Source organism: Panicum virgatum, chromosome 4K, assembly GCF_016808335.1.
Source record: "Panicum virgatum strain AP13 chromosome 4K, P.virgatum_v5, whole genome shotgun sequence".
Classification (NCBI taxonomy): Eukaryota; Viridiplantae; Streptophyta; class Magnoliopsida; order Poales; family Poaceae; genus Panicum; species Panicum virgatum.
In genome coordinates, this window is record NC_053139.1 from 45,349,392 (window position 1) to 45,371,896 (window position 22,505).

The window sequence follows — 22,505 nt, forward strand, 5'->3', positions numbered from 1 at the left end:
TAATAGTCTCGATAGAAGTCGAGTGACTTTTGTCACCCGCGAGATATAGGACATTTAGAAGTCGAGTAATTTCCGGTTACTCGCGAGAATTAGGATATATTTACATTCCAGTACATGAGTTGTTGAATTTTGATATGGAAAGTTGGAGACCCGGGCGGGGGAAAGTTAGCCCCGTCTGTGTCGGTTAAGGACCGTTCGTTGTCTGGCCCTGTGATCGAGTTTGAATTGTACTAACCGCATGCCGGGAGTAGGAGGTAGTCGAAACCGGTAAGCCGAGTACTACTTTGCTTCGAAAGTACAGGAACCCGCACCCAACTCCTGGGGCGAGTCGAGTAGTCGCAGAGAATTGGGTTGCACATGTTTACTTTTGGTGGTCTCACGTTGAGCTCGGCTGACCATATGTCGTTGGGCTGGTTCCTGTAGTTCGAGGCGGGGAGGGGAATGGTTGGCATGTATAGTCCGACGGGGCAAATACGTGACGTGTTCGTTAGGTCCACCTTGCAAGGTTAAATCGAATCGATTCGCCGTCAGTCGCATCTCGGATATGAGCACCTTGATCACAACACCGCATCGTAGTAATGTTATATGGAATTAAAGTAATGTTGGAGATATCTATCATGAATTAATACCTCATGTTGTTATGATTGCTTAGCAGGTGCAAATATTAGTTAATGATTGTTATATATAGAATTTGGGCTAAAAGTGGGAAAATAAGGACTCACTTTTAGAAGCTTTTTATGCAAAAATAACCACCAGCCAGAAAGCTTTGCATGTCTAGATATGTGGGCTAAGTTATACCCACTGGTCGGGTAAGTCTTGCTGAGTACTAGTTGCTCAGGGTTTGTTGTTTACCCTGTTTCAGGTATAGGAGCTAACTAGGTGTCATATCGGTGGGCTCAATGTAGCGCCTTGTCTTCACGTCTCGGTGGTTCTCGATTTATTTAGTTTGTTTTATTTATTCTCTAGTAAAAATGCTCTATAATTTAGATTCTCTTCCGTGCTGTCATTTCTTTTTTGCAAATTCTAAATCTAAGGCTATTTTGTAAAAGTCTTAATGTTATTTTTCTATTTTATAATCTTTTATCACGCTGGTACCTTCTGCGCTCGCCTTCGTGCGAGACTTCTGGTGTGTTTCGATCGGCCTGTGGGTTAGAAACAGCCTGTCAAGTTACACTTAATTAAGCTAATGCGCCAGACGATGGTGGTTATGCTTAATTAAGCGTTTTAACTCGGCGGGTCTGTCACAGCTGGTATCAGAGCTGAAATGCACCAGGGGGTACCGGCAATATTATTTTGGTGTTTTCAAGACTAAAAATAAATTTCCGAAATCTACTTTTCTTGCACTTAAGGGATTAGGAGAGATTAGATCGTAAGCCCTATATAGTGTAGGTTATGTCAGGTGGCTGTAAATATAGTATCAACTAATTCCCAGGCGTTAAGTTGGTGTGAATATATATATTGTGATTCTTCTGCAGGTACACTAACCCTGTTAACGTAGGAAATATTAATAGTAAACGGATAGTATATAGGGAGAGTACGTATTGTGCCACCGAAGGATATTCGTATATTGCCATAGTTGGATTGGCAAAAATATTTTTCTTTTGTGAGGACGTGTAGGCCATGCATGTATCATATCATACATTTATTTTTGTTTTGTGTGTCATGTCCATATAAATTTCCTCACATATTACTGCATCGCTTTTCATCAAATTCTCAATACTAGGAGGAGTCGGTTCATAGGCTGTGCCAGTCAAGTTTAGAAATGAAATTTGGTTTATGGGTAATATGGTTGAACTCTATTCTTGTACAGCTGTTAAGAAAACTTAAAGCTTTTCTACGTTAGCTTGGAATCGCAGTTTAGGAAAGTTGGCTCAAATTTGTGTATTACTTATGGTATTCTAATTTATGCAAATTTTCATCTTGAAGGTAGTTGACTCAGGGAAAGTGAATCTAGTTCTTGATGAAATATATATATATGTATATAGAACCATCTCCATCTATTTACAGACGATATTTTAAAATTGTTAACAGTATATGACTTGACCTATGTCTCTTATAAAACCATCGAGAAATTTGGAATTTGAACATAGGTGTTACTCAAGTAAAACAAAGTTAAACAAAATAAACCGTTGAGTTTGACTAAACTTTGAATACCAAAGTTTGAGCCGTTTCGATACACACCCTAAATATGAGAGGTTTTGTGTTCACCATTTAGGATGTATGGATTATTAAATCTTGTTGTCTTGAGAATCAAAATAAGGATGTTAGTCTTAAATAAAACTATTGGTCGTTTTTCTTGATATACCTTTCTCCACCATAATCAGCTAATCATGTCCTATCTGTCGTTCCATGATCCTTCTATTTTTATCCAAACATTGATGTTTTTCACTATTATTGGTCAATGTTAAATTGAGATCGTACATCCTTGTCCCTAGGTCATTCGTTCAAATGCTCGAAGTGTCCCAGTTATTCTTGATAACTAAAACCACCCTGTTGTTCTTCTAGTATGAGTATTCGTTATTTCTAATCGCCTTGATTCCTGTACCTGAAATGGTTCCGCTTGCATTCTTGCTCAAATAAATATAAATAAATTAGAAACTTGATCACAGACATTATAGTCATCCTGCATGAATCAGGTCACCCGTTGGTTGTCAGGAAAGTACACTATTGCATCACATCAGATTTCATTGTTGGGACATGCAAGGTTAGGAAAAAAATTAGTGGTAGTTGGGCTGACCATGTGGATTATATGCATTTGAATGTATTTTCTGGCTGCTCTCTAATCTCTTTGTATCCAATCGTGTTATTCGGATTTTTATTATTGGTTCTTACATGGTGGAGATTTGTCCCACGCCCTATAGTGCCGCGACGGGATGTAGGGCCTCGCGTGTGCAGCCGCCACGTGATTGTGCCACTGGGTGCGCGCTGGTGCTTAAGTGCGTGTGGATGAAACTACATCGACACTTCCTTGTGCAATGTTGGAATTGTTTTTCCTCTACCTTTGTTCTTTAAGGGGGTAGGCCCTTGGAGGAGTAAAAATGCGAATGGGGTGTTTTACATGGGAGTTTATAAAGTCCGCTAACTTGTATAGCATCTTGCATCATGCAACTTAAAAATAATAAACAACTTGAGCGAGAATGGACTTGAGCATCTTGCATCTCGATTTATTTAGTTTGTTTTATTTATTCTCTAGTAAAAATGCTCTGTAATTTAGATTCTCTTCCGTGCTGTCATTTCTTTTTTGCAAATTCTAAATCTAAGGCTATTTTGTAAAAGCTTTAATGTTATTTTTCTATTTTATAATCTTTTATCACGCTGGTACCTTCTGCGCTCGCCTTCGTGCGAGACTTCTGGTGTGTTTCGATCGGCCTGTGGGTTGGAAACAGCCTGTCAAGTTACATTTAATTAAGCTAATGCGCCAGACGATGGTAGTTATGCTTAATTAAGCGTTTTAACTCGGCGGGTCTGTCACAAGTTGTATCATATTCCCTCCATACTGGTAAAAAATGATGTTTAGGACGGCATTTAGCATACGAAGGAGTGGTTAATTAGGGGTGAATTTTCCTTGTATACTCCTATTAAATATTGCTGGGACTACGTCTCGTACAAGAAAGAAATTGGGGATTGATTGGTTAGCGTTCTGCGATGGGGTGGTGCCGCTCTTCTGCGCTGGATCGTTTCTGCGGAGACTCCTAATTTTTTGCCTCTTTTTTGTTGTTTTTTTTGCGTGCGTGCTCGTGTCGCTGCTTGGGTCTATTTAAACGCTTCGTTGCTTGCTTGTGCATCTAGGCACCACTTGCTTGCTTTCCTCTTTCATGTTGCTTGCTTGCTTGCTGGTAGGAGCCGTGGCCGCATCCATGGAGTCCGCCGCGCCGTCGGCATTCAGGACGTGCTCCCTGTGCTATCCGACGCGGAGGCTGGTGGCCGCATCCAAAAAGTCTGCCGGCGACACATCTATGGAGCCCGTCGTCATCTCCTCCGAGGAGTGCGACACGAGTGCTGAGTATAGATGTCCATTCGGGCCGCCCGGCCCAACCCGAGCTCGGGCCCACCCTGGCTGGCCTTCACCGTGCCGTGCCTGGCCCGGCCCAATGTCCCAGCGTGCCGTGCCGGGTTAGCCCACGGGCTGCACCTACGGCCCAGGCACGGGCCCATTTTCGTGCCGAGCGGGCCGGGCTGGCACGGCTTGCCTGCCGTGCCCCGGGCCCCTGTTCGCCCGCACCTGCCCCCGCCACCGCGCCGCTGGCCGCCGCGCTCGCCTCCCGCGGCAGCGCCTGGTGGCCGCCGCCCGCGCCTCCAAGCTGCGAGCCGTGGCCGGCAGTGGGGGGCCCGGGTGAGCGCCAACGCCGGCGCAGGGGAGAGGCCGGGAAAGAACTGAGCCACCGGCCGACGACGAGGGGCGAGGGCGCGGGGCGAGCGACGGCGCTAGCACCGGGGAGGGGAGGGGCGAGCACCGGTCCACGGGGACTAGCGGGGGGAGCGACAGATGCAGGCGCTGCAAGAGAGGAGTCGGAGGTCGGAGGGAGGCGGCATCGGGGCTGACTGTGAGGCCGTGAGGGAGCCAGGGAGGCCGGAGGCGGAGGTGGGCATGTGGCTAGGGTTAAAAGTTAAGTGGGCCAGTAAAAAAAGTCAGGAGGGAAGAGTTAAGTGGGCCTTTTAACGGGCCTATTATTTTTTATCGGGCCGTGCCGTGCTTCCCGGCGGGCAGGAGTGGCGGCCCACGCCCAGCATGCCCCACCGGGCCGGGCCGGCACGGGCATGGAGGCCATCGTATCGGGCCGGACTTGTGCCGGGCAAAAAAAACGGGCTTCTGCACAGGCTTTCGGGCTGCATAGATATCTATAGTGCGGAGCGGCGAGCACGACGCCAGGAGTGAGCGGCCAGCGCGGCAAGCGGCATAAGAAAGCTAGCGCGGACGAGAGGAGGTGCGGCGCTGTTGGGAATCGAGGTGCGAGCGGGCGTGGCGTGGAGTAACTGCAGGGTGCGGCGATCGTAGAGGCAAGGACAATAACGTCCACATGAGCACGGGGCACTCCTGAACGTTTTTATCGCAAACAAGGGGAGGGGTCAGAACGTCGTTTTTTTCCGATAAGGAGGGAGTACCAGACAAAACAACGATAAATTGAAGGTAAAAAAAAAAAGATGACCAACACCCATGAGTTGGGAGATTCAGAGACGAAGATAATCCTCCGAGAATATCTAGGACTTACACACTCTTGGCACTCGAAGATACTTTACGGTTTGTACATGTCCAAAAAAGCATGGTAGAACATCATATGAGATCAGAAAGATGACCGACCATCAGCTCCAATCCTTTCCCGCCCCAACGCCTAGCAAAGGCATCCATCGTATCAAGACTACAGTTACAAATCCGACTTAAGACATACTCCTACTTTAAAATCAGATCCTCTTTTTTCTAGGAGGAAATGGATTCGAGGGCCTTTAGCCGCTGAGCTCCAAGAAGCGCCTGGCCGTGGGGTGCTTGGCATCGGACAGCTGGGAAGGCGCTAACACCTCCACGATCTCGCCGGCGACGACGAGGCACACCAGGTCCGCGATGCGCTGGATCTGCTTCACGCTGTGGGAGACGATCACCGTGGTGAGCCCCCTCGCCTTCTTCAGCCGCACGATGGCCTCCTCGATGTTCTGCGTGGAGATGGGGTCCAGTGCGCTCGTCGGCTCGTCCAGCAGGAGCACCTGCAGCACCGGAAGGGTCGCGACGATTTCAGTGAGGCAATGGAGGGACAACGGGAGGAAGACGAAGCATCTGAGGGTGCACGTGCCTCGGGGTCGTTGGCGAGGATGCGTGCCAAGGCGACGCGCTGCGCCTGGCCGACGGACAGCTCGGAGGCCGGCTTGGAGGACAGAGCAGGGTCCAGGTCCGCCATGCTCAGCAGACTCTTCACTTCAGCTTCTGTGAGCTTCTTCCCGCGCAGCTGCGGCCCGTAGCGCACGTTGTCGGCCACGGTTCCTGAAATCAAAGGCACAAACACAGATGACAGATCATAGTAGTCGTTGGAGGCTTTGCTTCGTATTTACTATCTTGGGTAGCTTGTGATCTGTCTTCATCCTAATTCCTAGTTTCTACTAGTTTACTATCTTGGGTAGCTTGTGATATGTCTTCATCCTACTTCCTAGTTCCTACTAGTGATCATACTGCAACTTTTCCTTTGCTTCATTTCTCAAGATTAATGGGGGATGTTCAGTAAAGGAACCATTGAAGATTTAAAATCTCATTCAGGATTAAGCAGTACAATTCGTAAAACAGAGATCAAACGCTGTCATCTTGTAGGTACTCCCCGTGCCAGGATTAAATTAGCAAGCGATGCCATTACGCAAGAGCAAAAATGCTAATTCAGCTATTGAATTCCTTAAAAATTGGCATTGTGTATTTGAAGCAGACAAACAAACCGACAAGTAATACACTAAGCCAGATCCTAGAAATGTCTTTACTCTGTCAAATCTGCCAACTGGTAGATAAATTAGTTCTGTCTCAAAATAAAGAAATCTGAATGGCATCTTGGACGCAAGATCCCACTTAAATTTGCCAATGGCTCGAGCATTCTTTATGCTTAGCAGTTGCCTTCCTTCCTTGACAGTTGTACATGTTGTGCGGTGCTATCATCATGCGTGATGTGCTCAGGATCATGGTCTGTGCATGTGAGGACGTTGAGGTGGAGCACTACACCACTACTGCGTCAGAGTAAAAAAAAAATCATGGTGTGCTCAGAGTCAGATTGCCCGCAATTTCCCTATTATCCGAGGGGAAAACCTGCTTATCACTAAGGCCTTGACCTATTCATCAACCTAGAAACGTCAGCTGGATATCTTATCAAAGTTGGCCACCAGCTGCCTACTCATCACTGCCAACATGAACGAGCTATGCAGTACACAAATGACAAACTGCAATCGCCAACCTGCTTTATGCTAGATTTATTCGGGCAAGCTAATCGAATCATACGTTCTTATTGGTGGCATCAATCAGAGATCGAGCATGAGTAATCGGGGCAAAAGCAAATAAAACTGATTCTCCGACGAAATTAATCAACTCGAGTTAGCTCGTGAGAGGTTTCGGCGTACCTTCGAACATGGCGGGGAGCTGGAAGAGCATGCCGACCTTGCGTCGGAGCGCGAGGACGTCGACGCCGCGGATGTCGGCGCCGTCGAGGAGCACGGCGCCGGGGGCGGGCTCCCAGAGGCGGTTGAGCGCGCGGAGGAGCGTGGACTTGCCGCTGCCGCTGGGCCCGATGACGCCCATGACGACGCCGCGCGGGACGTCCAGGTCGACGCCCCGCAGGATCTCGTCGCCCGCCGCCCCGTCCGCCAGGCGGCGCAGCCCGCGCACCCGTATCTTGGGCGCCGCCGCGCCGTCCACGTCCAGCAGCAGGTGCTCCCGGAGAGCACCATCGTCACCTGAGGCGGAGCCCATTGTTGGATCGGATGGCAGCCTGAGAGTGGATGCTACGAGTGTGTGCTCTGCTCTGGGTGGAGGGAAGTGGAAAGTGATGGAGAGGAGGCGGTGGGGATGGTGGTGGTTCCGCTTTTGCAGTGGAACGTCGGGTCAGATGGCGCCTGCTCCTCCTCCCGTGGCTTGCTTTTCCTTCTTGCTGGGCAGGGCTCCAACTGAGGTGGGCGGCTTGTGGTGCGTGGGTGTGGGTGGGTGATGACTCGGCGCGGAACGAACAAGGGTGGCGTTGGTTTTTATTCGGTGGCCGCCGCGCCGGGGATGCCGACGTCCGGCGGAGGACTCGTGTCGTGGGGTCGTGGCGCGGCAAATAATTGGTGGGCGAGTCGTCGGCGCAGCGCATAGCGTATCGGCGCGTCGTTTTCTAGAACCCGTGCGCGATCGCTAGCTGCATTTCCTCCTCTTTCTCCATGGGATTATTGGATCTTCTCCGCTACTCTGACGTGGCGGTGGCGCCGGACTTGGTCGGGGACGGAGAAGACAAAGGCGCCTGCACGCAGCACCGGCCGCCCCCCCCCCCCCCCCCCCCCCCCCCCGCACCAGAAGGCACCAAGCCCAGATAAGAGCTAGGCGCGGCCACTTGCTGATATGATAAACGGAGAAGCTACAGGCTACAGCCGGGAGCGGTTCTCTCTCTCTCTCTCTCTCTCTCTCTCTCTCTCTCTCTCTCTCTCTCGCCCAGGCGGCCACGCCAGCCAGGCGTCCCGTCCGTACGGCACGATTCCGGACGGCCGAGGCTGGAGCCTAGAGCGGGCGGGCACGTCGGCGTCGTCCCGCGGCAGCAGGAGCAGAGCACGTCTGCCGCAGATGGGGCACCGATGGGAATGCCAGTGCGTTTCGGCCCGGAGGCTGAAAGGCCCAAATACTAGCTTTGGGCTCTTGTCCTGGGAGAGGCCTAGCCGCCCCGTTGGCTTTTATGGGATCTGGGCTTTTATGTGGGTTAGGAAAGAGCCGCCTTGGGAAGGGAAGCTGTCCACGGGGGCCTGTTTGGCAGGGCTCCGGCTCCTCCAAAAACAGCTCCGGCTCTGACTTCTTTGGTGGAGCGGCTTTTCTAATAGAGTTGGAGCCGTTTTGAAAAATGTTTGGCAAAACGGCTTCACCCGGTGGATTGAGACTGTAAAATATCTAAATTGCCCTTTCTTATATTTTTTCTTTAATTTTTTTCTTTTTTCCTTTTTCTCCTCTTATTTTCTTTTTCTCTCCTTTTTTCCGTCCACCTCCTTATCCATTCACCCCACCTCACCCGCGGCCCCATCGGCCTCCGCCCGCGCCTCCCACCGACCGCGAGCTCCGCCTGCGCCGCCGCCACCAGCGTTCGCCCGCGCCTCATCCTCCGCGGCGGCGGCCTCGCGCCTCCTCTTCCCACGAGCCTGCTCGGCCACGGCGGCGCCCGCTCCGTCCCCCTCCTCCCGCTCGGCCACGGCGGCGCCGGGAGCTCGGCCCCCTCCTCTCGCTCGGCCATGGCGGCGCCGGCAGCTCCGCCTCCTTCCTTCGGCTCGGCCGCGGCGGCATCGACAGCTCCGCCCCCTACTCCCGCTCGGCCGTGACGGCACCAGCTCCGTCCCCCTCCTCCCGCTCGGCCACGGCGGCGCCGGCAGCTCGGCCCCCTCCTCCCGCAGTCCCGCTCGGCCATGGCGGCGCTGGCTGCTCCGCCCTCCTCCTCTTGCTCGAGCCGCGACGCCACCGTCCTCCTCCCCGGTCCCCGCGGACCGTGCCTCCGCGGCGGCCGTCAGGCCTTGGAGGGAGCGCTCTTTTTTTTCTCCCGTCGGGCCTTGGAGGGTTGGGGGAGGGGTAGTCTGGAATGAAGGGCGATGTCAGCTCCCGGAGCCGCGCGGAGCCTCGTTTCACTGGCTTCACGTCGCCTGTGGAAGCCGTCGGTAGCTCCAACAGGGGCTTCACATGTGAAGGCGGTTCCCATTTGTCCGTTTGACACGGCTCCTAGTGGAGCTGCTGGCAGAGCCGCGGGAAGAGCCGTGCCAAACGGGGCCTAAGTATCACCTGCATGTTAAATCTGGGCCTCAAATTTTTCGAGGCTTTACCGAAATAATTCAGCACTCTCAACTGTTTTCGCGTGTCATGGCGGTTGTCAAGAGAGTATTTGTGCATGCACGCGAAATAAGACAATTATGATGACATCATCCACATACATACAAATTCAAAACTAAAAAAGTTATAACTATTAAACCGAGCATCCAAATTAAATTTGAACTGTAGCATTATTTTTCTTATGAGAAGATCTTCAAAACAAGACCACATTTGGCTATGTTTGCATGATATTTTTTAAACATAGTTTTTTCACATTAAATAATAAATTTCAGCAACTGGAAACAAATATTTTAACAACATGAACAAATAATGTTTTGTACGAACAAAACGATTAAACACAACGAACAAAATGTTAAACATCGCGAACATTTAATTGTATAGGCTAAATAATAGAAAATAAAAGTCGCGAACAAATGATTCAATATGGCCGAACAATTTAATCTACAAAACGAACAAATAAATCATACACCTTGAATAATTATATTATAAATACAGAACAAAATATTACTATCTATAATTGATAAATTGAACTATATGAGTAAGAGAAGAATATGGAAAACATAGAAAAAGAGGATAGGTACAGAAAGAATAGATAGAAATGGAATAAGAAATTATAGAATAAAGGAAAAACATTAGATAAGCAATAGGAGGAAAATAAGATTATAAAATACATCAATTATTAATACATTTAAAACACTCAAACAGAAAGAAAATAGAGAATAAAATAATAAAAAATGAGAAGAAAAGAAAATATATTATATACTAGGGAAGAAATATTTACTTGATCATTAGAAATAAGAAGAAAAAGGAAATAGAAAGAAAATAAATAATAAAATAAAGAAAAGATAAGGCACTTGCATGAATATGCTTGCTGCATGCGGCTGGTCAACTTATTTGTATGCATATGCGTAGAAAATAAAATTCTGTTACTGGCAAGGAAAAATAAATTAAAAATCTGCACGTAGAACAAATTAAGATTAAAAAGCTACTGCCTAGTGTATAGAATAGTGCACCAGCCCAATATAAGACACGTCAAAGATGCAACTAAAGTATTTATTGGGCTGATTTGATATTAGGCCGCGTACATGTCTTTTTTTTTTGAGGGGGTGTGCCAATTTTATTCAAATAGCGTAGCTAGTACAAACTCCATCAGGAGGATCAAAAAACCAAACATGTCTTCCAAATGATTCATAAATCGAACTTCTGGCTAAAGCATGGGCATCAGTGTTCGACGCTCTCCCTTCATGGACAACTTCTGCTCTTTCGAAATTCGCCATACCAACCTTCACCTCTCTGATTACATGGTCGTATCGACCCATTTCAAGCCCTGCCATGCTTCGAACAGCACAGGCGTAGTCTGTGGCAATCCGCACCCTCCTGATCATGAGGTCCGCTGCAAGGGCTAGGCCTTCACGGCACGCCAGCACTTCCACCGTCTCCGAGTCGGATATGCCCTTCATCACTAGGGCCGACGCTCCCATGAAAGCGCCCGCCCAATCCCTCGCCACCGCCGCCATCGCCACAATATCAGAATTCTTCGAAAGTGCGGCGTCGACATTTACCTTCATCAGGTCTTGTGGGGGCGGAATCCATTTAGGAGGTGCAGCAGGTGCACAGCCCGCACCCGTGTCCCCCTTCCTCTCCACTGTCGGCATAGCCGTCTCCAAGTCTGCAATAAACCTCTCTATGAAGTTGTGAGTGGACAACGGGCTCTGAAAAATATTTTCATGAATTGCCTTGCTCCTCGCATGCCAAATTGCCCACGAAGTTACAACAAGTCTCACCAACTTATCATGAGCGAGACCTGCTATTGCTTCGTGGATCCACCCGCGTGCATTGTCATCTTGTGCCTGACTGATGAAATCAACAAGTTCATCACATTGTAAAGCCCAAACGCACCTGGCCATATTGCATTCCAGCAGTGAGTGCTTCCACGAATCCTGACCGCCACAGATAGAGCAATTGCTTGTCTGTGCCATGTTTCTGCGATGCCGCACATCGCCTGTCGGAATGGAGTGCTTAGCGAGCCTCCATAGGAACACCCGGAGCTTCGACGGGACCTTGACTGACCACAGATCCGTCCAGTCTTTCTGGTCCGCCTCGACATCTGATCTCCCCGGGTTGTGTTCAATCCAGTTCGACCGCCGTACCCGTGTCGTGACCAGCATCCAGTAAGTCGATCTAACAGAGAAAACTACGGACTTCTCGTAATGCCAGGCCAAGAAATCCTCCTGCCTCCGCCTAGGCAGCGGAATGCTTCTGATCAGCTCGCCATCCATCGGCAGGAAGTGTGTGTCCACCGCCTGTAAGTCCCATGTAAACATCAGTGGTTTAATCAGTTCACCGACCTTTCCCGGTGGTGTGTCACTAATGCAGCATATTGGCCATAGCTGCCCATCCCTCGGAAGCCAATTTGAGTGCCACACCTCCGTATCTTCCCCGGTTCCAATCCTACGAATTAAGCCTTGTTTGAGCACTTCTTTGCCATCGACAATAGCCCGCCAAACTCTAGATGGAGAGGGTCCCAGGTCTGCCTCCAGAAATAAGTTGCTCGGGAAGTACACTGCTTTGAGAACCCTTGCGCTAAGCGAGTCAGGATCTTGCAGGATCCGCCACGCCTGTCGTGCCAACAGTGCAAAGTTGAAAATCTCTATGTCTCGGAAACCCATGCCTCCCATGTATTTTGGTTTGACCATCTCCTCCCATGCGACCTAGCATGTCTTCCTTTTATCCTCCTTGCTTCCCTACCAGAAACTCCGGAGTAGATTGTCAATGTGCTGGCATAGCCCCCGTGGTAGTCTGAAGCATGACATAGAAAAAGTTGGGATCGCTTGCGCTACAGACTTGATCAGGACTTCTTTTCCTCCAGATGAAAGAGTCTGTTCGAGCCAGCCTTGAACTCGCTTCCACACCCTATCTTTTAGGTACTTGAACGCCCCATTTGTTGAGACACCAACATTCGAGGGCATGCCCAGATACTTCTCACTCAATGCAACATTATGGACCTGTAAGGAGTCCATGACAGCCTCACGAATGCTCCCGCTGACACCTTTTGCAAAATGTATCAAAGATTTATCCATATTAATCCGCTGCCCAGAGGCTTGGCAGTAGATATGTAGCACATCCTTCACCTGATCCGCACTCTCCCTATTTGCCTTAAAAAATAGCAGGCTGTCATCTGCGAACAGTAAGTGACTAACCATCGGAGCCGAGGCTGCCACTGTGATTCCGCTGAGGTTCGATGACTGGATTCTGGACTTCAAGAGGCACGAAAGGCCATCTGCTGCTAGCAAGAACAAATAGGATGAGACTGGATCCCCCTGACGGATCCCTCTAGAAGGTACAAACCTCTCCTGTCGCTCCCCATTAAAAAGAACAGAGAAAGAAACCGATGTTACCAATCTCATAATGGTGTCGACCCACAAACGATGAAAGCCAAGCCGTAACATAATATCCTGTAAATAGCTCCACTCTACCCGGTCATAGGCTTTTCTCATATCCAGCTTGAGGGCAGCGAACCTACTGTCGTGGGCTCTCTTCTTCTTCATGAAATGCATACACTCATAAGCTGTAATTATATTGTCAGTAATCGAGCGCCCTGGCACAAAGGCTGACTGCTCATCTGAAATAAGATCAGGGAGCACCTTCTTCAGCCTATTGGCCATCACCTTGGAGGCAATTTTATACACCACGTTGCAAAGACTTATTGGCCGAAACTGGCCTAGCTCCTCCGGACTATCGACTTTTGGAATGAGCACAATACAGGTGTTATTAAATATTGATGGATCATCCCCCCCCCTCAGTACTCTGAGGACAACCACAGTTACCTCATCGCCGCTGGAAAAAATATGCTGGCATGCCATCTGGCCCAGGCGTCTTGGTCGGAAACATTTGGAAAAGAGCTATTTTTACTTCCTCCTTCTCGAAGGGCGCCAACAGTCCCTCATTCATAGCCGCTGTCACCTTAACAGGGACTGTGTTCAAAACACGGTCCATATCAGTCGTGCCTTCTGATCGGTACAGTGTCTTATAGAAATCTATCGCCATAGCTCCCATCTCATCCTCATTCTCAGTGAACTGACCATTTGATTTCTTGAGCTTTGAGATTTTATTTTTCCTCCTTTGGCTGGCCCTAAGATGGAAGAATTGTGTGTTCTTGTCGCCCGCTGACAGCCACATTATTCTGGATCGCTGTTTCCACATAATTTCCGCCCTGTAGTTCAGCTCCATAATTCTCTCCACCACCTTGATCTCTGCATGCGACGGCCCCATGCGCGAAGGAACTGATCTCATACGGTCGAGTTCCTCATTTAGCGCCTTCAACTCCTGGCGGATATGGCCAAACGTCTGTGTATCCCACAAACTGAGACTCCCAACTAAAGATGTCAACTTGTCATGCAATTCTCTAAGAGTATGCGCCATCCCAGTGCCCTGCCAAGTTCAAGCCAACATGGCCTCAAACTCATCGTGAAATTCCCACATCACCTCATATATGAACATCTTCTTCCTGTGTTTCCTTCCTCACCGCTCCACCTCCCTATCCCAGGGGAGGAGGATGGGGTCATAGTCTGAGGCAGCAGCAGAAATCCTTCACGCGATGGTTTCAGCAAATATAGCACGCACGACATATAGTTGTTCCGGTCTATCCATCCATCGAAAGCCTCAGCAAGTTCTCTGGGCCGTTGAAGAAAGCAGTTAAGGACCAACTCCGCGTACGCTGCTGCCCGTCAACTGTGTGCGGGCCTTGTTTGTAGCAGGCTTCATGCGGCGGTTCGGGCATCGGCCCAAGAAAAAAAATCTGTAGCACACAGACGGACCACACGGGCCGGGGGGGGTGCGCAGTGTAGGAGGCAGACCTAGTCCCTCCGTTGTAAATCTTGTTTGCTGAGTAGTCAAACAACTCCAATTTTAATCAAATTTATAAAAAAACTACTAACATTTGTATTCCCGAATAGATGTAGTATATAAATATATTACACGATTAACCTAAAGATACTTATATTGTAACACAAATATTAATATTGTTTTATATAAATTTGGTCAAACTCGAAATTGTTTGACTTATTGAGAAACGAGATTCACATTTCTTTTTTGGGACGGAGGAAGTACTAACCTAACACCAACATATCCAGAGCTCTGCTGACTGCTCTGCTCGCAAGTTTTTTTCATTTTTTTTATGATTATCTGCTCGCAAGTTTGGGACCAAGCTCGCGGATCCGCATCCTCCCGGCCATGTTTGGATGGCCCTGAAAAAATTTTCATGAAAACTTTTCGGCCCTTTAACCACTAATTAGAGATATTAAATAAAATTTAATTTCGAAACTACCTTTACAACTATGGGACTGTAGCGGTTGTTGTAGCTAATGAGGTCTGTCGGTACCCTACAACTGGGGTACCCACTCCTACTGTACCAAGACTCGCGTAGTTATCCGTAACTACGCCCTAAGGAGCTGAGCAGCCGGACTCCTGGGTTCCGACTCCATCTCACCGGACCAACGGTCCCGGACCCGCTTCCCGTTCGGGGACGGGTCCGGTGTCACCACGTGTCCCCGCAGGTGGGTCCGGGTCCTCCACGTGCCTATCCGGACCCCCCGTGAGCTCTCGGCTTAGCCAGCTGCTCGGGAGGGGTCCGGAGCCGCCACGTGTCACGCAGACGCGGGCGCGGGCGCAAGCCTTCCGCTGGAAGCTCCCTCACCCACCCGCATTAAGTGCGAGTGGTTGAGGCAGGCTCTGCTGCCGCTGGGCACGGGGCAGCTTTTGTCAGTCCACACTGTGGATCGCCAGTTACCGAGGCGGCTCGTCAGTTACCAAGTGCACGCTGCTACAGTGGACTGAGTCAGTAGTTCGGCGCTTCATCATGACCTCGACGCGCGGCTGCAGAGGCTGGACTCTACTCTGACAGGACAGCTCAAGACCATCCCTGGTCAGAAGCTACGCACGGAAGCCGACGACAAAATCTCCGGATCTGAGGCATTGAAGGCCAAAATGTAGTTTATAATACATCGCCGGGTCCACATGTCGGGGCCCGCTCAGTGTACGTGCTCCCCTTGGACATATAAAAGGGAGAGCACGCCCGCTAGAACACACAATCTCCACACAATCTCCACACAATCTCCACACAATCTCCACAAGCCAGACTGACTCAAGCTCACGCAACCTTCTCACTCTCGTGGGAAGGCAATACAACACACAGTGGACGTAGGGTATTACGCTCCGGCGGCCCGAACCACTCTAAATCCTGCTGTGTTCCTCGTGTTCTTGAGTGAGACCGATCTAAGACTAGCTACCCCTGGGTATACACCCTCTGGGCTAGGGCGGATGCCTTCCGCCACTCGGCTGTGGTTTGCAGCACCACGACAAGGTCTTTGACCATACGATCCGAGGATGATTAGGCATGGTTACTGTAGCATCACTGTAGCCAATTATGATGGAACTTGGCTTATTAGATTCGTCTCGAAAAGTTACACCCATCTGTAAAAAAGTTTCGCAAATAAACTTCGTTTAGTACTTCACGCATGCATTCATCTTTTTTGAAAAAAAATTCAGTGTATCAACCAAACACGGCTCAGCAAAAAGATGAACAAAGGGAACCGAGCGTTAGCTCGGGCGGCTAGCGCTCCGGGTATGGAGGCTGACGATCGTGGGTTCGAGCATCGCTCAACCCACGATTTCCACTGGTATTGTAGCGTGCGTGTGTGGGGTGTGCGTGTGTGGGATGGGGTGAGTGCTGCAGTATGGTGCGTTCCGAGACTACTCGGGCAGCTCGTCTGCGTTGAGTCCGGTCAGCGTGGGCATCCAAAATCTTATATAACTCCCAAGTAATTCTGGATGCTTAAAAAAAAGGGAAATTTGTACGCAGGACATTGTGAAAGTACGGCTTTGTGTACAACACACCACAAAATCAGATATTGTCTCTAACACACTGTGAATGCCTAACTTGATCTGCAACACACCACATCAACTATAATCATTATTTTCAGCTAAACGAAAGTGTAAATAGACTATTTTGCCCTTAGTCCCATCTTCTTCCTCCCTTCGTTCCCTTTTCTCTCAACTGCCAGCCTGAGCCTGAGGCCCATCCTGTTTGCGGCGGCGTTGGGGTGGACGACGATGTGGAGCGGTGTAGGAGCCTCACAGACGACGACCTCGAGGAGCTCTAAGGCTGCGCAGACCTAGGCTTTGGTTCCAACTCGATGGGATCTCAATGAGCTAGCGCCTCCTCGATGACGAGCACCCTACGAGTATCAGTCGGACTTGCAGGTGCAGCCGGTGTCAGCACCGGCGGCGATGCTGCATCAATCCAACTAAGAAGATTTTTTTTGCTACGAAACGCATGCATCTGAAGAATTCGTACAGGAATTGGATTCCTTGGTCACAGGAGAAAGGCAACTTATCCACATGAAGGTTGATTTTTTCTTCTCGTCAATTCGTCATGGAACCAACAATGCAACACACATTCTATTTCAAAAGAAAAGGCTACAGCACACTGCACACACACGGACACCCAAACATACGAGAGCTCGTCCATGGAGAGAGAATGGAGACTGGACAGCAGCGCAGAAGAAAGGATGCTGAGAGAGGGAGGGACACGTGGGCTTGAGGGTAAAATGGACTTTTTACACCACATCTAAGCATAAAGTTATCATGTTGCTTGGTGCGGTGTGTTACATACCAAGCGGTGCATTCACAGTGTGTTGAATACAAAATCAACTTTGGGAGTGTGTTTCACACAAAATCACTCTTTCACAGTGTCTCATGGACAAAATTCCAAAAAAAAAATGAACAAAAGCTGACAGATGTACATGGAGCTTTCCCCGCCTGAAGCATGCTGCAACCGCTGAAGCACGCACAGCAAAGGAAATGACAGCAGTAAAAACTAGCGCGCCCTTTCATTCGTCGTCCGCTTCCTTCATGTGTCCTCTACTGCCTCCTCTACCAATCCAATCCAATCCAATCCAGTGACGTCCAACGAACCCCGCCCCGTCGGAGATAACAGTGCCCTAGTCTCGCGGCTAGTAGGACCGCGACGTATCCTTCGTTATCCCCAATCCCGTCCCCATGCATACAACGTGCGTTCCATCGCTGCGCCAGACGACGACACGCCGCGCGCCCGCGGCTGTCGCGTTCCGGCCGCGGCCGTCACCGCCGTCGCCGCCGTCCTCGCCCGCCGATGCACCGAACCACGCTAGCTGCATGGTCTTCCCCCTCCCCACCACAGCTCGATCCGCAAACGCGCGTGTCCGTCCGGTTGTTGCAGCAGCGCAGGCTAGCAGCCAGAGGCCAGAGCTTTTGTTCATCCGCCCGTCCACGCTCGCCGGCAGTGAACTACCAAACCCTCCCGAGTCCCGACGTACCCCGTTAGAACTTAGAAGCCGAGCCGGCGCCGGCGCCGGCGCCGTGGCAGTGTGCGGGCGCGAGTGAGCAAAAATCATTGCGCTACATACATACAGTGGGGTGCAACCCAACTGTTGTGGAACACCTCGATCGATCTGTAGCCCCAGCATTCCAGCAATCGCTAGCTGCCGCCGATCGACCATCTGATCGGATGCAAGAGTGGAACGGAGGAACGACGACTACAGGCACGGACACGGACACGAGTCGTGCAGGGGGGCCACGGACACGGACCCGGTCCCTCCTCCCCCCGGAAGGCGGAGCAAGTGGCCGTGGCGGTGGGCTATCATTGGCGTGTGTACTTGCACAGTGCCGGCGCATCCAGATCTACTGGAGTGTGCAGTGGAGGTCGAGCTGGGCTGGGAGGGAGAGTCGGAGACGGAGAGCATCCCACCATCACCCCCTCATCAAAGGTAAACAAATCAAGGCATGCGGCAATCTTAACAATTAATGGAAGATCGTTGTCGTGTCCCAATCCCAACCCACGGTAACCACACCACACTGATCATCCACTTGATGCTTGCTAGTAGTACAAGCAGCCTAGCACAGCTCTGACGCGACGGAGTGGTGCTGGTACAGTACAGTACAGTGGTACCAGCCGTACCGAGCGAGCTCTCGGGGAGCCGGATTAATAAAGCCGGCCCCTTGAAACGGGCTCGGCGATCCCTGAAACGGAAAGTGCGGCGCTGCTGGTCCTGCCGCCCCGATCCCGGGCTGGGCTGCCGCCGCCGCCGCACGGGGCGGAGGCCGGCGGCTTCGGAAAATAAATCTTTTTTTTTTCCTCTCGGCAGCAAACATTCAAGTCTCGCAGAGCGAGAGCAGTCCTGGGCCTGCGCTGCTCACGTGCCCCCCGAGCATGGATTACGCGGACGCAGCAGCAGCCCACTCCTACTCAACTACTCAAGTCCCCTCTCCATCGTGATGCCTCTCCCTCCCTGGAGTCGAACGCACGCCATCCACGTCTGCCATGTCACGGCTGCCTGCCATGTGGGGACCACCGCTGCATGTCGTGCGCTAATCGCCTCGTGCACTCGACCCCCCACAGCGTCTGCTCCGATCCTTTTCTATTTTTTTTCTCATCTCTTCTGCTGGGGTTCCGTTCCGTCCACGGGCATTCATTCCGTTCCCTTCCCTCCTCCTGATCGCCCGCCCGCTCGCGAGGCGATTTTAAAAAGCGGGCGGGTTCCCCATACTGCCCCTGGCTGCAAGGATTAACGGGCTCCCGCACCGTGCCCAGAACAGTAATCTCCCTCCCGCCGTTCTTAAATGCGCATTGAGTACATTACTCGCTCCAAACAGGGGTCGCTGCTCCCCGGCCCATGCTCCTTTCACGGGGAAAAAAAATTGCTACCCTCCTGACACACGGCCCCACCGGGCCACAAGGAAACTGTCAGTGCCCTGGCGCACAGTCTCAGCTCGCATCCCATCACTCCGCGACAAGCCGCACGGGGGTGGCCTCACCGGCGGAGCAGCGCAGCGACCCAGGGACCCACACGCCCGGGCCCCCACCGCGCGGCCTCTCTCCATCGCCACGAGCCCACGAGGCCCCGTCGCCAGGAGATCCGCTCACCGCCCCCACTGCTAGCCGCCTACTGCTCCCGCTGTGGCCTGTGGTGGCGGCCGGCACGCCGCTAGGCTCTAGTACTAGACTCTAGTCGCCACCGCTATTATTACCCCTACCGCTTGATTACAAATCGCAAGCGCTTCGTGGTGGCACCGGCAGCGGCAGCGCCACGGCCACCCCCAGGCACCCGGATCGATCGGCCTGGGACCGGGAGGGAACAGGGAAGCTTCGCCGCGGATGGAGCCGTCGCGGCGGCTCCTGCTGTCGGACTATGACGGCGCGGCGGAGTCGCCGCTGCCGTCGCCGCCGCACTCCTCGGCCACGCCGTTCCGGCCCGGGGTGGCCGTCGTCGTGGGCATCCTCACCAGCGTCTTCTCCATCACGTTCCTCCTCCTGCTCTACGCCAAGCACTGCAAGCGCAGCGCCGCGGAGTCGTCGGGGCCCTACGGCTCCGGCGGCGCCGGCGCCGGCGGCGGGTTCGGGTCGTCAGGCGCCGGCGCGGCGGGCGACCGGAGGAACTCGGGCGTCGACCGCGCCGTCGTGGAGTCGCTGCCCGTGTTCCGCTACGGCGCGCTGCGCGGGCAGAAGGAGGGGCTCGAGTGCGCCGTCTGCCTCGGCCGCTTCGAGCCCACGGAGGCGCTCCGCCTGCTGCCCAAGTGCCGCCACGGGTTCCACGTCGAGTGCGTGGACACCTGGCTCGACGCGCACTCCACCTGCCCGCTCTGCCGCTCCCGCGTCGACCCGGAGGACGTGCTGCTGCTCCCGGAGCCGCCCAAGCCGTCCACCACGGGGCCGCCCGACCCGCCGGACACCAAGGCGTCGGCAAAGGAGGCGTCCCCGGGGGCGCCTCCCGCCGCTCCCGCCCCGTCGCCCGCGCCGGGCGGGCGGAGGATCTCCGGCCGGCACTCCACGGGGTCGGTGCGCGCGCCCGGGCGGGTCGGCCCCAGCTCGCGCCGGTCGGCCGACGGCGGCGTGGCCGTCGGCTGCTTCGACGGCGCCAAGGTGCGCAAGGACCGCGTGCTCCTGGTGGAGCCCGCGGCCGTGGTGGCGGAGCCGGATCCGGAGGCGTTCGACCGGCGGTTCGGGCACCGCATCCTGGTGAGCACGGCGGGCGGGTGCGAGGGCGAGACGGCCCCCGCGGCGCAGCAGCGGTGGAGCGACCTGCGGCCGTCGGACCTCATGTTCGTGCGCTCCGAGTTCCTGGTCACGGACGCCGCCGGCCGCTACTCCTGCTCCGCGGCCGTCGCCAGCTCGGGCGGCGCCCGGAGCGCCATCGGCGTGCGGAGCCTGTCGGAGCTGGCGGGCGTCTGCCGCCTCCCGCCCATCCGCGCCGGCGCGCGCGAGGGGGAGCCGCGGCGGTGGCGGCCCGCGTCGAGCTGGTGGGCGCCGCGGGGCCCGCCCGCGCCCGGGCGTAACGGCCCTAGCGCCTGCTAGGCCACTGTTCGCGCTCGGGCGGGGCCCACGTTGCTGCCGGGAGGAAAGCGCCTCCCCGTCGAGGCGTCGACGCTGCTATACTTTACCCCTGAGGATTGGCCGGAATTGCCGACGCCCCGGTCCCGTTCCCTTCGCGCCTGCTGGGTCACGTGATGGGCAGCGCGGTAATAATGGCGGCCCCTCCCCGTCTTTCCGGGGCCACGCCGGCCGCGGCCTCGGGAGCCGCGCCCGGAGCGCGAGGAGGAGACGGGGGATGTTGCTTTCGCGGGCATCTCGAGGCGGGTGCTGCCCGGTACTCCAGCCGGTACGTGCGGCGCGGATTCCGCTGATGGCGCCGCGGAGATCGAGGCTGGATGCATGGCCGGGTGGCGCGGTGGCCGCGGATCCCCTGCGGCGGCCGGACCGGGGAAGCACGGCGGTGCGGCGGTGAATGCCTGTGGCCGGTGGTGGCCGGAGCGGCGCGCAGGTGAGGTTTTGGCGGCTTGCGTCGGCCGGGTCGGGGGTTTGGGAACCATACGAGAGCTCAAGGCTGGGCGTGTGCGTTGGTGTGTAGTTGTACTAGCGCTGCTGAAAATTCTTTTGTCTGTAATGAGCAAAGCAAAGTGCCGCGGCTTTTTTTGGTGTAAGGCGAGGCAAAGCAAAGCCGCAGGTGGCTGACCTGGCCGGGGGGCTTGGATTCACGGAGCTCGCTGCTCAGGAGCTGCGTGCCGGCGTGCGTGGCCCTAGCACATGAGCGCACGCACCCCTCGCCGTGGCAGGCAGGCAGGCAGGCATCTCGTTTTTGTTTTGTTTCTTCCCGCGTTGTTTGGCGTAGGTAGGTTAGCTCGCCTCTCGCCATCTAGCGGGCCTGCGCCGCATGGGCGGGGGCGTTGGGCGTCCGCACGCCTGCCTCCCGCGCGGCCGCCACCGATCGCGGCGGCGGCACCCGTCGAGCCCTCCCGTGCGGCGCATCACCGCGTGTCTGCTGGCTGTTCCCGTGCCCGGCCGGTGGAAAAACCGGAGCCGGGAAGCCCCAACGGCTACGCTCGCCGCCCGCTGCCGGCCCAGGCGGAGGCCGATATTGCTGCCGTCGTGCGTCCGGTGCTCGGCGCGCGCACGTTCTCGCGTTAAATTGCGCTCCTGCTGCCCTGCTGCTGCCTCCAGCTGCTGATGCTGCATTGAAGAAATTTTTTCACTTTTTCAGGGCCTGCCTGCTCGGCTGCCCCTGCCTGCGTCGTGGTCGTGGAGGGTGTGGCCCGGCTGACACGGCGGTGACCAGGGAGGGGTTCTGCCTCTGCAGGTGGGGGACTCGCTGATCCCGTCGTACGCACTGTCACTGATCGCGTATGTCTCGCTGGCGATTTTTAAAATCTGCGTAGCGTACAGTACAGCCAGCTGTGGCTTTTACAGCTTGCCGCAGCGCATGGCAGCCGCCTTCCCTTTTTGGCCTCACTCGCCGGAGGAGCTCTCTGCCTCTCTTCGCGGACCACGAGCTCGCTCGTACGCGGCGGGCACGCCCTGGCCATGGCGTCAGCACCATGCCGTGGCGATTCGCAACACGTCGGCACAGCCAGCATGGGGCTGACTGGGAACTGTTGCGATCGCCGTCGTAGCGTGACGGGCGGA

The 22,505-nt window shown here is 53.5% G+C and overlaps 2 protein-coding genes across 2 annotated transcripts; one reads left to right on the plus strand and one right to left on the minus strand.

The window, feature by feature from the left end:
* Nucleotides 1-5,143: 5,143 nt before the first annotated feature.
* On the minus strand, nt 5,144-7,662 carry LOC120704343 (protein STAR1-like). Its single transcript, XM_039988701.1, has 3 exons — nt 7,081-7,662; nt 5,784-5,971; nt 5,144-5,697 (listed from the first exon to the last, which is right to left on the minus strand). Exons 1-3 carry the CDS (start codon nt 7,427-7,429, stop codon nt 5,443-5,445), a joined length of 792 nt encoding a protein of 263 aa, XP_039844635.1. The 5' UTR covers nt 7,430-7,662; the 3' UTR covers nt 5,144-5,442.
* An 11,839-nt stretch (nt 7,663-19,501) lies between these two features.
* LOC120704344 (RING-H2 finger protein ATL43-like) lies at nt 19,502-21,522 on the plus strand. Its single transcript, XM_039988702.1, has one exon. It carries the CDS (start codon nt 19,704-19,706, stop codon nt 20,898-20,900), a length of 1,197 nt encoding a protein of 398 aa, XP_039844636.1. The 5' UTR covers nt 19,502-19,703; the 3' UTR covers nt 20,901-21,522.
* Nucleotides 21,523-22,505: the final 983 nt, after the last annotated feature.

Excerpts from the sequence above, each read along its gene's own strand:
- LOC120704343 (XM_039988701.1), bottom strand. The coding sequence starts at position 7,429 with ATGGGCTCCGCCTCAGGTGACGATGGTGCTCTCCGGGAGCACCTGCTG. Across the intron at positions 5,972-7,080 it reads GCTCCCCGCCATGTTCGAAG|GAACCGTGGCCGACAACGTG; the intron begins GTACGCCGAAAC and ends CTTTGATTTCAG. Across the intron at positions 5,698-5,783 it reads TCCTCGCCAACGACCCCGAG|GTGCTCCTGCTGGACGAGCC; the intron begins GCACGTGCACCC and ends CCGGTGCTGCAG.
- LOC120704344 (XM_039988702.1), top strand. The coding sequence starts at position 19,704 with ATGGAGCCGTCGCGGCGGCTCCTGCTGTCGGACTATGACGGCGCGGCG.